Raw genomic sequence first — 16,374 nt, forward strand, 5'->3', positions numbered from 1 at the left:
TGTGTGTTTGTGCTTCTGAAGGTAATTTCTCAGTGCTGGAGGTAAGTCACAGATTTGGATTGAGCTAAAGGGAGAACCCCTGCCCTCCCTTTTAGCTGAGAAAGATCAGCTGAAGACTTTTGAGAGAAACTGTAGACTCCAGAACTTTACTCCTCGTATCCACTGACACCATACAGCTATCGCTCAGAGAGAGTCCCCTAGTCACACAGCAAGTTGGGAACGGAGATGGGACCAGAATGGGCATGAGAAACAGCTGGAGGGAACAGCAAAGGGGGAGAGGAGGACCCTCAGAAGCCGTTTCTCACAGCCTCAGCAGAACCAACTCCCCTTCCCCTTGAGCTTATTTCCCAACTGTATAGCCCACTCCCAGTCTTGAGGGGACCATCCTTCCTCACAGTCCCAAGGCCATCAGAAAATAAAAACAAGCATACTTACTGGTTTCCTGTCATCAGAGTCTTGGGGTGGGGGCCCAGCTAAGTCACATGCTTTAGCTGAAGAGGTTGGAACTCTGGGTGGGATGGAAAGTCTTCTGGAAGTCTGCCAATGTCCTTGGTTCTAGGCCACCTAGAAACCTCTTGGCCTGTGAGAGTCTTCAGGGAGCTTTGAGGAGCTCGGCATCTGCCTGTGGAAGCGGTCTGTACCCCGCGGATGGGACAGGAGCCCCGTGCTCCTCAGAGACCTCTGACAAGGTGGTCCTGTCAAGTACAGCCAGGCGGGGAAGCAGGACCCGCGTCTCTGAGCTCTGCTGCAGGGTCCTCGGGGCTCCCGGCTCACATCTGCAGGCTCTGTGGTTCTCACAACCACCCGTTTCCTCTGACGGCATCACAGACCATCAAGGAGCCACCTTCCCCAAGTTCCTGTTTGTGGGGGAGAAGCAGCTGCCGCGTCATGATCCCGGAGGGAGAGGTTTCTCTTCTGGCTCTGGGGTTTGGGTCTGCTCTGAGGAACACAGACCCAAGGTAAATGGGTAGCCAGGCTTCCCTGACCACCACCATCACCTGAGGGCCTGCTAGTCTCAGATCCCAGAGACCCTCCCACATCTTCTGAATCCAAGTCAGCAGAGGAGCAGCCCCCAGACTGAATCTTCACCACACCAAGAGATTCCCCTGGCTGGCAAGTATGGGAAGCATTGCCAAGAAGGGCGGTGTCCCAAAATTTACTGTCTAGGAAGCCCCTGGGGCTCTTGTTAAACAGTAGATTCTGGTTCTGTGAGTCTGGGTGGGGCTCAAGATTCTGCATTGCTAACAACTCCCAGTGGATAAAACCATGTTGACCATCTGGGAGCCACACTGTGCATAGCAGGACCTGGACAGTGGTTCAAGTGTGGTCCCTAGGCCAGCAGCCCCAGTATCATCTGGGACTTCGTTTCATAGGATTCTCAGGGCCCATCTTCAAAGTAAAGTAAAGTAGCTCAGTTGTGTCCAACTCTTTGCAACCCTCATGGACTGTAGCCTACCAGGCTCCTCTGTCCATGGGATTTTCCAGGCAAGAGTACTGGAGTGGGTTGCAATTTCCTTCTCCAGAATATCTTCCCAACCCAGGGATTGAACCTGGGTCTCCAGCATTGCAGATAGACGTTTTACCGTCTGAGCCACCAGGGAAGACAGGGAGGATTCTTAGGGCCCATCTTAGGTCTACCCAAACAGAAACTCCATGGTGGAGGGCCAGCAACCTGTCTTCACAAGTCCTCCAAGTGATCCTTGATGCATTCCCTAACCTTGAGACTCACTCCGCTAGGATGAAGAATCTCTGATAGAATTGTCTCTGATTGGTGTGCTTAAATCAGTTATTAACATTTAAATAAATTTAAATAAAAACCTCAGCTTATTAGCATCTAAATAATCATACCCACTCACTGTCTCCTCTTTAAGGGGCTTAGCAATCCTGGAGACAGATGCTTTGAACGCAAAACTGTCATTTCACAGACAATGCAGCCTGTTTTGGGGCCTTGCCATACCTGGATTCACACGGTCTCCCATTCTCCTGGGGAAGGCTTGTTTGAGATTTAACTCCTGAGGCACGTGATGTGGAGAGTGGAGGGCCACAGTGGAAGGGCCTCCTCTTTAAGAAAGTTCTAACCAGCATGCTACAGTGGGTGACGACCCCTCAAGGATGTGGCCTGTGGCTGGGAGGGACCTGATCGCGGCCCCAACCACCTGCTCTTGCCTCCACACCGCTGTGCTGTCCATCTTTCCATCTGACAAACAGCCTTTCACACTGGCCTTAAGGAGCAGTACATGAGCAAGGAGCGAAGTAGGGAAAGACATCTCTGGTCTCAAAATATTCCCACCATATGCTCTCCCATTCCACTCAGGGAGGTACCTGAAAATGAGAGAGTTTAAAGCCTAGATGTGTTGCTCTATTAGTTACTTGATTATTTTTAAGTTAGTTACCTCTGGGCCTGTTTTCTCATCCATAAAACTGGAATAGGTCTACCTTCCTGGATCAGAGAAGGGACAGGCAAGAAGATGAAAGGGCTCCATCTGTAGCAAGTGCTTAATAAAAGCCTTAATAAAACATGAAAATGCATTGATTCTGGAAGAACTAGGAACCTTGTCAAGTAGGTGTCTCTGGCGACATCACTTAACTTTCCTCAACTGTTCTTTGTAAAACGCACTGCCCACTTCGCAGAGCTGCCACAAGAACTGGGTGAGAAAATGTACACGGAAAAGCTTAACACAGTCATCGTGTGTAGCGTCTACCTGGCCACTTCCTTACCTCTCACAAAGTAGGTGTTCCAACTTCTTTAATATTGAATAGGAAGAAAGAAAATGAAAATGAGAAGAGGATGAGTACGGTAAGGACCAGCTGGGTGTAGTCAGTTGGGGCCTGACTCCAGGCACAAAGCCAAGCTGGGAAAGAGGCAACCATCCGTGCTGTGCAGCCAAGACAGCCGGAGCGGGGTGGGTTCTCAGAGCAGCCCTGGCCATCAGACCCCCCGCAGCTCTGGAACTCCGTGCTGGATGGTTTTGTCTGGAACTCAGCGCGGACACCTGATCTGCCCACGGGCACCGGTTTCCTGTCCTCTACTAGGCGAGGCAGGGTCGAGTCATTTTACAAGTACCTCCTACAGACACTGCGACCTGGGTATACTGGTAGCCGCAGCCCCTGGATCATTCGGAACTGATCTAGAATGGCCACCCCCCTGGAATTATTCTTGGGGGGCAGGGTACAAAGAGCCCCTTCTGGAGAAACACAGCCTGGTCTGTTGGTGGAGCCCTGGCAGGCGGCTGCGGATTACTGCACGAGGGGGCGACACGGCAACAGTGCGAGGGCTGAGCTGAGATGCTGAAGGCCTTCCTGAGACCTCACCTGCTCCTCCATCACAAACCAGCGATCAAACTTCTCCTGGTTTTTCCTCTGCGGGGAATACAGGTGTGTCAGGTGGACTCTGGGTTCAATCCCCGCTGGCTTACTGGCGTGATGATCTCGGGCAAATGACTAATCCCGGGACTTGGTTTCCTCACTTTAAATGGATGGTGTCGCTGGGTGGATAATCATCAGGTATGTGACCCAGTATGAAGCCCATGTGCAGTCCCCACCAGAGCCCCAGGAAGTGGCTTGAGAGAAGTCACACCAGCCACTGGGTAACAATGAGACATATACAGCTTTATTTCGTCATCTGTAAAAAGTCGTACTCCGGCAGAGTGATGCATTCCCTATCTGAGCAGAAAGCGAATGCTACGTCTGAAAAGCCCCTTCCTAGGACTGAAATTGTGTAACCCTGAGCTGACATCTCTGTGCTGTCAAAGCGGGACCCTTACTGGGTGGCAATTGTTTTCACACTCCTCCTGGAGACACTCTCTGGGTGGCTGTGACCCCCTCACATGGCAGTGGACCAAACACAATTCTACCTGGTCGGGGTGCCCTTATGGTCCCTTCCCTCTTAGAAGAGGGAGTTCACCGGATTAACTCTCTGAGAAGTGGGTTCTATCTTTCATTTCGGCTCCATTAAGTCTTCTGAAATCAAGGTCATACTTATAAAGCATCATATTGTGTTAATGTCTGTTCCTCTCTCTCCAGCCATTTCCTCAACATCTATATAATTTTCAGGCTAGACTTCTCCCTTCTGGGGGGATGGAGACGTAGAGTGCTTCTCCTGGGAGGCGCCTCCTTCCAATGTCTGGTGTGTGGCATCAGACACTGCAGAGACGTCAATTTTGCTCTGACAGAGCAGAGGCCTGGAATTTGTTTTCCACCTTCCTGCACTAAGAGAGTCCAATAATTAAGCCCCACTCATTCCTTCAGAAAAATGCCACATTGCATCAGAATGTCATCGTTCATGGGCTTCTAAGAGAACATATCCCTTCCTTTCATTTATAGGATACATGAATTCGACAGGAGAAAGTGGCTGGCCACCTGGCCTGCTTTTCTATGTAACAGGTTCCCTTCTATTGGTCACAATCAACCATCCAAACAGGAATTATGATCTTCCACCTTCCTCAGATCTCCTCTCTCCTGAAGTCACTTCACAAATCTTGACCATCAGAGAGGAACCGAAAGAGAATGTAATGGCCTACCTAGAAACCTAGAATCCTGTTCTGCATATTTCTCCTAAAAACACCACCGAAAATGCCAAAAAAAGAGTCCCTTTTTTTGTTTTTGTCTGCAGAAGCTCTACAAGAAAGCATGTCTAAAATCACAAAACTATGCACACACAAACACAGACACGCGTGCTCACACACACGTCAGGAACCAAAGAATCTTAGATACATAGTTGGGAAAGCACAGGGAAAGGCTGGTAAGAGAAGATATGGAGATCTGATCAGCTAAAGAGGTTGGAATGTTACAGAAATGGCATGGAAGTGGTTCTTGGTACATACAAAAAGGAGGGTGGGCAGGCAGAGAGGATGATAAATCCAGGATACCAGAAAGAGAGTCAGTGGCCATGCAGGAGTTAAAGATAGATGCCAGATTGCTGGATGAAGTGTTATATTATGGAGTGGCTGTTTGAAGGAGGATGGACTTGCATGGTCCTGGGGAGGAGCATTTGCTTAGCAGGACACTTCCATGGTCTGCTGTCTGTCCAGAACATCAGGGGACTCAGAGGATTCTTGAGTTCCATCTGACTGATTGCTGGCAACAGATCGGCTGAAGGCACTTTCTCCAGAGCCGATGCTACTTGAGGTGGAGTGGGTTCGGGATCGGGCGAGCCGGGTCATGCTGGCAGATGGGACTGTAAGAGAGAACGGAGACGACTAGAGGCAAGAGCTGTGGTTAAGCTCAGCTAATCTAGAAGTTTCACCAAAGGCTTTACATGTCGCTTTCCCAACCCATCATCTAAGGTGACACCAGGACGAGACACAGCCATCCGACTTTGCTCTAGGTGAGGGGCTCTAGGCAAGGCTGCTTTAATCCTCTGGATCTGGCTGAAGTCTCAGCTGGTTCTAGTCTACAGCAGAACAATGGTGAACTAAGGCCAGAGTACAACCTCTTAGCTATGCCCATGCCATCCATACAGTGATCAGGAAGAAGGCTTTGGGAACCCAAACAGGTAACCCAAACCTGTGACGCATGCAAGACTAAACCAAAGAAAGACAAACCACACCACACAAGTACGAGGGTGTTTCACACACACAGTGCAAGCCCGATACAACAAGACCACCATCCGTGTCCACAGGTGACCCCTGCTACCTGGGGAGGAGACATGTAGGCTGGTGAGGGGCAGGGAGGGAAGGGGGGCCTGGAGCTGGCCGCTGCACAGGCACTGAGGTGCAGGCTGACTGCGAGAAAGCACACTGGAGGTCCATTTAAGTCAGACTTCTGTTGTGCCGCTGCCCTGGCTGTAAGGTCCTTCCAGCTTGGCTAGGAAAGGGCCTAACCTGGCCTACCTCCCTGCCTGTCTTTCTAAGACATGAGCCACTCCTCCAGCTGTCATTTCAATTCTGGGGTCAGAAAATGCCAGTACCTGCATTCTCCGGGCACAGGCTCCAACCCTCATAATTGAGAACCCTGTGTCTGGGAGTTAACTCAAGGATCACTCAGTAGGTGGTGGTGATGGAAGAAGGGCCCCCTATGAAGTTTCAGCTGCTGCTGTGACCCTGACTGTTACAACCCACCCCTTTATTCCTGGGGGACCAGGGCTGGACTGGCGGGCTAACTCTCTCGGGGCACAATGAGCCGCGTTCTATCGGGCTCTCACTGCACAGGGAAACCACGGACATGCTGCGGACAGCCAGTGCAGCCAGGAGAGCATTGCTGGGAGGCAGGGGTGGGGCCAGCACAGAGGAAGGTACCTGACTCGGTGCTCAGGTGACTGAGCTGCACGTACGGGACTGGAAGCAGGATGGACACAGGAAAAGGCAGGTTAGTGACCTGAGAGTGCCAAGTGGTAAACTTGGCTACCTGGCAGACACTGACAGAACAAACTAAGCCAGGGGCAAAATTCTATTCTAAGGTTCCAGAAAGGAGGGAAGGCTAACTGATGCTTCAATAACATCTCGGATGGTACTTCTCTCAACTAGTCAAAGGCAACTGCTTTTCTCTCCACTATAAACAGCCAGCCTGCCTGGATAATGAACTGCTTCCTAGGAAAGGAGAGGGACTTCTGCTCCTCCCAGCGAGCCAGAGGGACAGGGGTGTGGGCTCGGTTGGTAGTGGCTCACAGACGGGGTTGACACGGCCACTCCAGACGAGACGTACACGGGCTGCCTGCCAGGTACAGGGCTGCACCCAGGGGTCCAGCTGCTGCCCAGAGCAGCTGCCCAGGGGTCATTAATCACACTGACACCAAGGACAGGAGAAAAATCACCCTACTGGATACAGAGCTCTGTACCTGGGTAGAAGGGTTTTCCTTTTTAAAACTCCAAGAAAGGAGCCAGTGAGGATATCCTGGGACAAATGAGAAAGCTCAGGGGTCTCACAATACAAGAGACCAGGACAGTGGCACATGATACAACACATTCTTGGATTCACTCTGAAATACTCTGCAAGTTTGTCTCCTGTGGGGAGCAGACTTCACTGATTTAACTTGTTTCTCTAGACCAGGAGTCATTAACCAGCTAAATGCAAATGCAAGTAATAACCTCAGATTCACAGCCAGGACTGCCAAAGCTTCAGTGGTTGAACATGTGGACTCTGGAGTTAGACTGAATCATGGCTCTGCAGCTGAACTGTTATCCTGAGAAACATGCTTAGCCTCTAAGTCTCAATTTCCTCTTCTGTAAAATGGGACTAATAGCAGAACTTACCTCTTAAGGTTGAGAATACAGAGTGCCTGGCACAGAGTAAGTGCTCAGTAAGCATTAGCTCATCTTTGTATATATGCGCAGAAGAATCTTTCATAAAAAATTTTGGTTTCTACTTAACTTCAGCCTGGCTAGCACAGAGGTCGTTATGCACTGAGAACTGAGTGCTCCCCAGATGCCAAAATGAACCCATTTATCAATAAATCTTGGTTAGAACAGAAAGTTATGTACTACTCACTGTAGCCCATTCCCTGCAAAAAGTACTTGAAGGCCTCGGTGAGCTTCCCAGGCTAGGGAGACAAAAGAAGAAGCTATTAATCTTTGCAAGGACAGAGCTGAAATCAAATGCGTGCTTTTTAAAAAAAGTCTCCTTACCTGAACTACTTGGGGTAGGCCACCACAGTCTGCCATCTAGAAGGGAAAAGCATATAAGTCAGCTGAGACTTAAATACACTTAAGGGAAATGCTCTGAATATCCAGGGTCCTGTCAAACAGGACAGAATCAAATTTTAGGTTCCTTAATTTAATGTTTAACTGCACCCTAGTGTCCATCTTCTCAACGCACTTTGTTTTTTAATTAATTAATTTACTTTTGGTTGCACTGGGTCTTCATTGCTGCGCTCATGCTTTCTCTAGTTGCGGAAAGCGGGGGCTACTCTAGCTGTGGAACGCAGGTGCCTCATTGCGATGGCTTCTCTTGCTGTGGAGCGTGGGCTCTAGGGTTTGTGGCTTCAGAAGTTGCAGCACATGGGCTTAGCTGCTCCACGGCATGTGGGATCCTCTCAGATCAAGGACTGAACCATAACCCCTTCACTGGCAGGCAAATTCTTTCCCACTGAGCCACCAGGGAAGTCCCTCCTCAATGCACTCTTATACATAGACCTAAACTCTAGCAATAACTTTGGATATAATTCTGAAAGATTATTCACTATTTATTAATCAGTAGTGCAGGGCCCGGCTTTCAGGCCCATGTCAGGAATTTTCCATTCAGGTGATAGTAATGTTAACTACTACCTTGGTTCTGCCTCTACCTGGAGGATTTACTTTCAGAGTCCTCAGGCAGTGTGACCCCTACTTCTTAGGGCACCAAACTCATAAAAGTTCCCTCTCAACTCTACACTGTCTCCACTTCATGACTAAGGGGAGGTCTACGATCAGGCACTGATGCTGAATTCAGCCAACCTGCTTGGTTAGCCACTTTAATTTCACTGTTGGAAGTGATGAGGGTCTCTCTCACTTCATAAATCTTTACACATTGATTACTGTCATCTGCATAAAAACTTCCAGAGTGGGGTTTTGTTATGATGCATTGGAATAACCAGGAGGGCTTATTAAAACTCCGAGTTCCTGCCTGAGGAATTCTTATTTAATAGCTTTGAAGCAGAGCTCAAGAACTTGGATTTCTAACAAGCCCCGGAGATGCAAACTCTGCCAATCCGCAGAGAATGCTGCTTCTAGGGCACAATGGCCAATCACGAGGCCACCTTCTTCCTTCTACTTGTTAAGTATCCCATACTCACAGGGTAGCGTATTCAGGCATCTTTTAGAAAAGAGACATGAACCTCATGAAACCTTCACTAACATGAAAACTTTGAGGGTAGACTGTTATTCTGCAGATGGGAATGCCACAGGAGGCACAGGAATCCGAGGTTAACAAGGAATAGTCAGTTCCCTGAAAATTCTAAGTGTAAGATCAGGAACAAACATTTAACCTGATTTAAGTATAAAACATACCTAGTTAGCCCAGGCTGTATTTTCAAGAAGTTTAGGAGTCAAAATCTGATTAGAATCGTAGAACAGTTCTCATACGTAGAGACAGTACTGGGAAGGACTATTTCCAAGCTGGATGCCTATCAGAGAATCAATTCCATCACGCTGCTGTGGGATGGACATTTTTGCCCAGAAATAAGCACACCTGTGGCTACTGTTACGTTCAGTTCTGCACTTTTCGAAAACTGATTCAAACTTGCATTGAAAGGCTAATCTGAAACCACATACTTACAAAAAAAAATTCATGTTTTAGACTAGTTCATCAATCACCTGGACCCTAGAGCACGCTGAGTTCTGTCACATCAGAGTGTTATTTCCAGGAACTATGGGCTGTTATAGTGGCAGCACTTTCCTTTTAACTGCACTTCAAAGAAAAAGGGAAGAAAGCAGAGGTCTTTCAGGCTGAGAAAGCAGCAGTAAGCAACCTAAGTTTAGCGCTTAAACTTACTGTAATCCAAATTCAGACCAGGAGGTCAGGCCCTTAAATATTCCACTATAGGCTCCAGAAAACCCATCTACCCTCACTGTGACAATGCTACTGGAAAACTTTCTTATCCATACAAGGGAATTTAGCTTGTGAAGAATTTCCATCCATTATCTAATATCTCACAACATTAAGTAATGCTTATGAAGTTTTCAATGACACAGGAAGTTGTTTACATGTCAAGAAGTTGAGGAAAACAGACACAGGGCTAGAAATAGCCTATAATCTTAATGATTTAAAAATGAATAAGAGAGACTTCCCCAGGGGTCCAGTGGTTAAGAATCTACCTTCTAACGCAGGGGATGAAGGTTTGGGCTCCCACATACCTCGGAGCAACTAAACCTGAGCACCACAACAAAGACCCAGGATAGCCCCTCACCACCCAGGAGAAAGACCAATATATGTATTTTTTTCACCAGTGGGTAACCTGAGGGTGGCAGGATTATGAGTAATTTTATTTTATTCTTTCTACATTTCCATTCTTTTTTCTATTTTCCAATTTTCTATACTGAGACTATATTCAGGAAAATAATTTCTTTTTTTTAAAAAAGAGAATGAGGGAAAGAAGTTTTCCTTGTTTCTGTGCAACTATTCCAGAAATAAAGTGATTTGAACCACATATAATTTACTCACTAATGGTTGGCAGTGAGGAAAGGAAACACATTACCTTTAGCAAAGTTGTATTTACAGGATTCAGGCGAGAATTGCATTCAACCTAAAAAAAAAAAAAACAGAGAAAGACAATTTTATGAACTGGTAAATACAAAATAGCTTGGCACACAAATGATCTTTCAGGAAGCTCAGCTGGGAGAAACTCAGTTTTGGCTGAATCAGCCGAAGAAATTACCAAAATAAAAAATAGGAGATATATTTATATGATATACTTTATATCTTGTATTTCTTAGTAGATCTAAAAATCTGGCTAAGTTCATTTTCTGGATCCGTTACAAGTAGAGTCTTTAAAGAGTTACATTTTGAATCTAATTCCTCTTACGGCTACGCAGCAGCAGGGCAAGTTATCTCCTTCTTTAAAAAGTGAGCTATGGGCCTCACCTGCTGAGGTCCTGATGATTCCCCAGCACAACTGGTCCTTTTGACTGAGCCCTCACAGCTCCTGTGCCCATTCCTCACCCGCCTCCTCTGCCCCGGAGGTAGCAGGCGTGCCATCCCTCTCACTCTGACTCTTCTAAGCCTCAAGACCTTTGGCTGTCCCATCCAAAGTTGAACTTCTCTATGGTTTTTTTCTCTCAGAGCAATCATCACACTTAAGAATTACAATCTTGTCTATCTTCATGCTTCGTATCTCATACCTTTGTATCTACAAAGGCAGGGACCTCAAAGAAAATGTTCTGGGGAGGCTGTTTCATGGTTCCACAATGTTTTATGGTTAACTTGATCCACTAGATCTCTTTACACATGCTTGCCCAAGCACACACAGAAAACACCGTGCTAAGAGCATGGAATCTAGAGGGGCAAAAGCACATAACACAAGGCAGAATGTTGTTTAATCACTAAGTCGTGTCGGAGTCTTTTGCAATCCTATGCACTGCAGCCCACCATTCTCTTCTGTCCATGGGATTTCCCAGGTAAGAATACTGGGGTGGGTTGTCATTTCCTTCTCCAAGGGATCTTCCCAACCTGGGGATCGAACCCACATGGCTCCTGAATTACAGGCAGATTCCTGACTGCTGAGCCACTAGGGAAGCCCCAAGGCAGAATGAGAGTACTTGAAAACTTCACTTCTGAGCTGAGTGAGAACAGAAGGATAAATAGGATTTCTACAGCCAGAGTAAGAAGGGGTGGGCATTTGAAGGCTTCCAGAGTCAGGGGGAAGCAGAAGAAAAGACCCAGGGGATGCAAGGCGAGTGTGCCGGGCATGTGTGGAGTTAGAGAGACCAGTATATGGTATGAAGATGCACTGTGGGGAGAGGGTGAGAAAACTTGAGCTGACTGTGGAAGGCAAGAAGTCACAGAGGGTTTCTGAGGTGACGGGATGTAAATTGTTTCAGGAAAATAACCAGCAGTGGCCTGTATGACAGACTGAAGAGGCAGTGAGCTAGTTAAGAAGTCATGAAAATTACCTAGGCAAGAACCAGTAATCCAGCTGAATGCTTACTCTGGGGATGGCTGATGGGTGGGTACTCAAAACTTCTAAAATCAGGGGATGATCTAAAAGCCACGATCATACAGTCAGGGTTTTTTCTTTATATAAACGCCAATACAGGCAGTAAACAAATGTACCTGTTTACTTACTACAGAATATGCTCTAAAAGGCAGAATGTAGGACTTCCTTGTTAGCACACTGGGTAAGATTCCGCCTGCCAATGCAGGGGACACAGGTTCAATCCCTGGTCTGGGAAGATGCCACATGTCGCAGAGCAACCAAGCTTGTGCGCCGTAACTACTGAGCCCATGAGCCACAACTAATGAGCCCCCGTGTCGCAACTACTGAAACCCATGCACCTGGAGCCTGTGGCCCACAACAAGAGGAGCCCACGCACCATAACTAGAGTAACCACGCTCTCTGCAACTAGAGAAAGCTCTCACGCAGAAACTAAGACCCAGCCCAACCAAAAAAAAAGAATGTAAAAACTTAGATCCCTAAATGCCAGGCAAAGTGCTGAGAACATACTAGATATACAATAAGTATCTTCTGGAAGAATGACTCCTAAGTCTGTATTTAATATAATAAAGCATGTTTTTCCTTGGTTCATCACTTTGTAATTTCTGTAACTGTGTAAGACGAAGGCTCAGGATCTAGTAGGCCAAGAACAATGGTTGGTTAGGTCCAACTGCTAAGACTCCAGTTCAGTCCAGTCGCTCAATCATATCCAACTCTTTGTGACCCTATGGACTACAGCACGCCAGGCTCCTACCCTGTCTCCCAGAGTCTGCTCAAATTTATGTCCATTGAATCGGTCATGCTACCTAACCATCTCATTCTCTGTCGTCCCCTCCTCCTCCTGCCTTCAATCTTTTCCATCAGGGGCTTTTCCTGAGTCAGGAAATGAGTCAGTTCTTCATATCAGGTGGTCCAAGTACTGGAGTTTCAGCTTCAGCATCAGTCCTTCCAATGAATATTCAGGACTGATTTCCTTTAGGATTGACTGGTTTGATCTCCTTGCAGTCTTGCTAAGACTCCATCTTATTCATTTACGTATTCTCCAGAGCACTGAACAAATATTCGTTGTTTAGTCATTTAGTATGTCCAACTCCTTTGAGACCCCATGGCCTGGAGCCAGCCAGGCTCCTCTGTCCATGGGATTTCCCAGACAAGAATACTGGTGTGAGTTGCCGTTTCATTCTCCAGGGGAATCTTCCTGACCCAAGGATTGAACCTGCATCTCCTGCACTGGCAGGCAGATCTTTACTGCTGAACCACCGGGGAAGCCCACTGAGCAAATAGGAGAAGCTCAAAAAATGATACTGAATGAATAAGTGAGCAAGAATAGCTAGAGACTAAAACATGTGGAGTTTCTTCCTGCTCTTCCACACATGGATAGCCCTCTAATCCCCTACCAGGGGATAAAAGGCTCTGGCAGGGGAGTTAGTTTTGAATGTGTCTAGAAGAGCATCTACTTTGTGGTATAGATGGCATTTTGAAGTTATTCTCTATACACACTGAAGATATGGAATCAGAAAAAGACCGTATATGTATGGCCAACTTATACAATCTTGAAAAATGATTGGTAACATTCCTTAAGTCCATGTAATTTTAGAAAGACAACTCAGCATCATTAGAAAATTCTCATTAAGGGTATTTTCTATAAACAATACTATTTTTCTGTGTTAAGTACACATGCTACATCTATCAAAAACATGTATCTCCACCTTTTCAGCTAAAGAAGTGAAGGTGGCCTAAGAAAAGCAGATCATTTCATGTAGAAACTTAAGTTACGTTATATATGTGGGAAAGACGAGAAAATGATAACAGACTTATGAAAAACGGAAAGCTTCATGTGTAATTAAAGAAGCGCAAATTAAAACAGTGGTTAACAGTGGTTAATTTTTAACCAAATTAACTACTAATAACTGAAAAGTCCAATGCTGAACAGCATGTTGTGCAACAGACACTCTCCTACATTGCCAGCGGCAACACACTGTTGTATCTTTTCTGGAAAGGAATCTGACAAAAGGCATTAAAAACCTTACAAAGGCATATGATTTTTGACACATTATTTCCATCTCATCCCAGGGAAATGATAAAAAATTCAGGCAAAGATTGTGTATGGATATTCAACCGCAACATTATTAATGGTGCACAATCATAAATAATCAACAAGAGAATGAAGTTATATAAGCAAGGGTGTATTTACAAGTCTGAATTGTATACAGTGTGAAGTGATCAGGTCTCTAAAACCTGTATATTTAGTATCATCCAATCTATGCTGTGGGGCTTCCCTGATGGCTCAGTGATAAAGAATCTGCCTGCCCATACAGAAGATATGAGTTGGATCCCTGGGTCGGGAAGATCCCCTGGAGAAGGAACTGGCAACCCTCTCCAGTATTCTTGCCTGGGAAATCCCATGGACAGGGGGCCCTGGCAGGCTACCGTCCATGGGGTCACAGAAGAGTTGGACATGACTTAGTGATCAACAACAATATCTATGTTCAAGAAAAACATGGTGGCTTGTCTTCAGGATCGTGATTTTTTTCCTCCTGTCCTTCTATTTACCAATTTTCTACAATGAACACATTATTTTTACCAATGTGCTATGTGCTTGAGAAAGAGGTAGAGAAAAGTACGCAGGCTCTCAGCAACCTCCCAGCCAGCTGAAACAGTTCCAGACTTGTGGTGGCTGCAGAAGGCCAAGGCTGTCAGAAATCTGATGATAAGCAAATGGCATTTAGTGGTACTACCTGCCACCGAATGAACTGCACCATACAAAACAGTCTGGGCACTATTGATCCTTTCTGATGAAACCGAGTGATCAATGAGGAATTATTTTTCCAGACTGGATAACAAAGCACAAACCTGATATGTGTAATCAGAAATAACAAAATCTAGTATCTACCAGCTGTTTCCAGTACATCAGCAGTGTGCTACAAACAACTTATTATATTTCTTCACCTTACTCATCTTCACAATGCCAGGATATACTTACCACAGCCTCAACGGCAGGTGAACTGTCACCAACCACCAGTAAAGTAGAGCACCTGGGGGAAGGCAAATAGGAGGACATCAGCTGGAAGCGCACACACTCCACAGACACTGACTTCTCTCAAAGGCAGGTCTATCTAGCAACATAGTGGGCAGACCGAGAGACTTACTTTAACGTCTTTGATTTGTTATCATTTTGTCCCAGAATGGGTCTTTCAATCTCCAGGTCTTTGCGTCTAGAGACACCAAGGAAACAACGCACGTTTCAGGTAAAATCATGGCAACTCAGGTTATTTCCTAGATGTGAAAACCCACAGGTATCAAAGAATCTGAAAATTATCTTTCCTTCACACCTGACAAGGGAAGAGATTATTTATAGATTTTGTTCATAAGTAGCCTCGTCAGTGGCATCCTGAGTGGAACCGAGAAGGAAGAAGGAACTTGGTAGGATGCTGAAAGGAGGCAATTTGAAAACTGAACAGCGATGCTGCTGAAATCCTCAAGTCCTAAGTGTCTAATTTTCCAATTACTTTACAAGAATAATTTTTTTTAATATTTGTTTTTATTTTATTTATTTGCCTGTGCTGGGTCTTAGTGGCAGCACATGGGATTTTCGATCTTCTAAGTTGCCACATGTGGGATCTGTACTTGCATCACGCAGGATCTAGTTCCCTAACCAGGGCTCGAACCCGGGACCTGGGAATTGGGAGGGTGGAGTCTAAGCCATTGGACCATGAGGGAAGCCCCTAGGAATAATTTCTTAAGGGGAACCTTTTAGGGGAACTATTTTCCTGGTACTTACAGTTTATTGTAGTATTTTCAGCTAACAATAAGGAGGCTCTGTAATACAGAGGAAGGAGCTAGAGAGACTGGATTCAAAACTTGCTTGGTTCCTACTGGCTGTGTAACTCTGGGTAAGTTACAGCTGACCCATTTCCTCAGTCTTTTTCCATATACCCAGGAAGCTAGAAGGAGCTAACATTTTCACTGGAGAAGCTGGACCCAAGATAAGAATCAGGCTTCTCTCAGTAACCGGGGGAAGTGTGACAACTTTGGGAATACACAAACAAAAGAGAATTTACTACTGTTCACATTTCACTTCTGCCTAATGACAGGATATCAGAAAGAGACTGAATTAAGGTCCCAAACTTCTATCCTTCTATCCTCGACATGCATTTTTCTGTGTCACCCAAATTGTGTGTTTTTGTGTGTGTACACAACTTTTAGGTTCTTTTGGTCTCGAAACATCTTAAAAGTACAACTGCTAGGTGAATATGCCTGAAACAGCATTCAGTTCATTCATTCCTCTTGAAAGCTGTTTTCACATCTACCTGAAAGCTCTTCCTCTTCTACTGTTGTGAAAGTGCGAAAGTAACCCCATCACGCAACACTGTAAGAAGCAGTTTACTTCCCCTCCTGATTCTCTCTTAAATATCCATTAGCTTCTCAGACCTCGTCTGCATCTAAGTGAAGGAACAGAACCAACTGTACCCGTTATAGGAGCCCAGGAAGAGCTGTAGGTTTTCCTGGTTGATATCTTGGGCAATATGCAGCCTGTAGGTCTGAATCAGGTCCAGGTTGGCCTGCAACTCTTCCTAGAACAATGAAAACAAGACACAGGTGAACTTCTGAGCTACAGTACAAATCTATCTTGTTTGGTTTGCATTCTCACCATTTGCAACCCTAATTTCCTTATTTGTCTTTGATTCATGTTCTGGCACTTTCATAGAGACAGAGTCTTGTCTGTAAAATGAAGACAACAACCCGTTACCCGATAGGGATGTTTTAAGGATTAAATAAGAAATGCTATATGAATTGTAAAGTATAAAATA

At 45.8% G+C, this 16,374-nt stretch overlaps 1 protein-coding gene across 3 annotated transcripts in view; it reads right to left on the reverse strand.

Annotated features, from left to right (window-relative positions):
• Positions 1 to 3,623: 3,623 nt before the first annotated feature.
• Positions 3,624 to 16,374, reverse strand: part of NDRG3 (NDRG family member 3) — a 60,135-nt gene continuing 47,384 nt past the window's right edge. For 2 of the 3 annotated variants that reach the window (XM_052650704.1, XM_052650703.1), the window contains 8 exons: positions 16,034 to 16,137; positions 14,713 to 14,778; positions 14,547 to 14,598; positions 10,109 to 10,156; positions 7,563 to 7,598; positions 7,426 to 7,477; positions 6,237 to 6,275; positions 3,624 to 5,176 (listed from right to left, as the gene is read on the reverse strand). In XM_052650704.1, coding sequence (XP_052506664.1) covers positions 4,995 to 5,176; positions 6,237 to 6,275; positions 7,426 to 7,477; positions 7,563 to 7,598; positions 10,109 to 10,156; positions 14,547 to 14,598; positions 14,713 to 14,778; positions 16,034 to 16,137 — 579 coding nt within the window. In that variant the 3' untranslated portion in view covers positions 3,624 to 4,994. The remainder of the gene's footprint in view (positions 5,177 to 6,236; positions 6,276 to 7,425; positions 7,478 to 7,562; positions 7,599 to 10,108; positions 10,157 to 14,546; positions 14,599 to 14,712; positions 14,779 to 16,033; positions 16,138 to 16,374) is intronic. The other variant, XM_052650705.1, reaches the window with a different exon arrangement.

The sequence above is a fragment of the Budorcas taxicolor genome, chromosome 13 (genome assembly GCF_023091745.1).
Source record: "Budorcas taxicolor isolate Tak-1 chromosome 13, Takin1.1, whole genome shotgun sequence".
NCBI lineage: Eukaryota > Metazoa > Chordata > Mammalia > Artiodactyla > Bovidae > Budorcas > Budorcas taxicolor.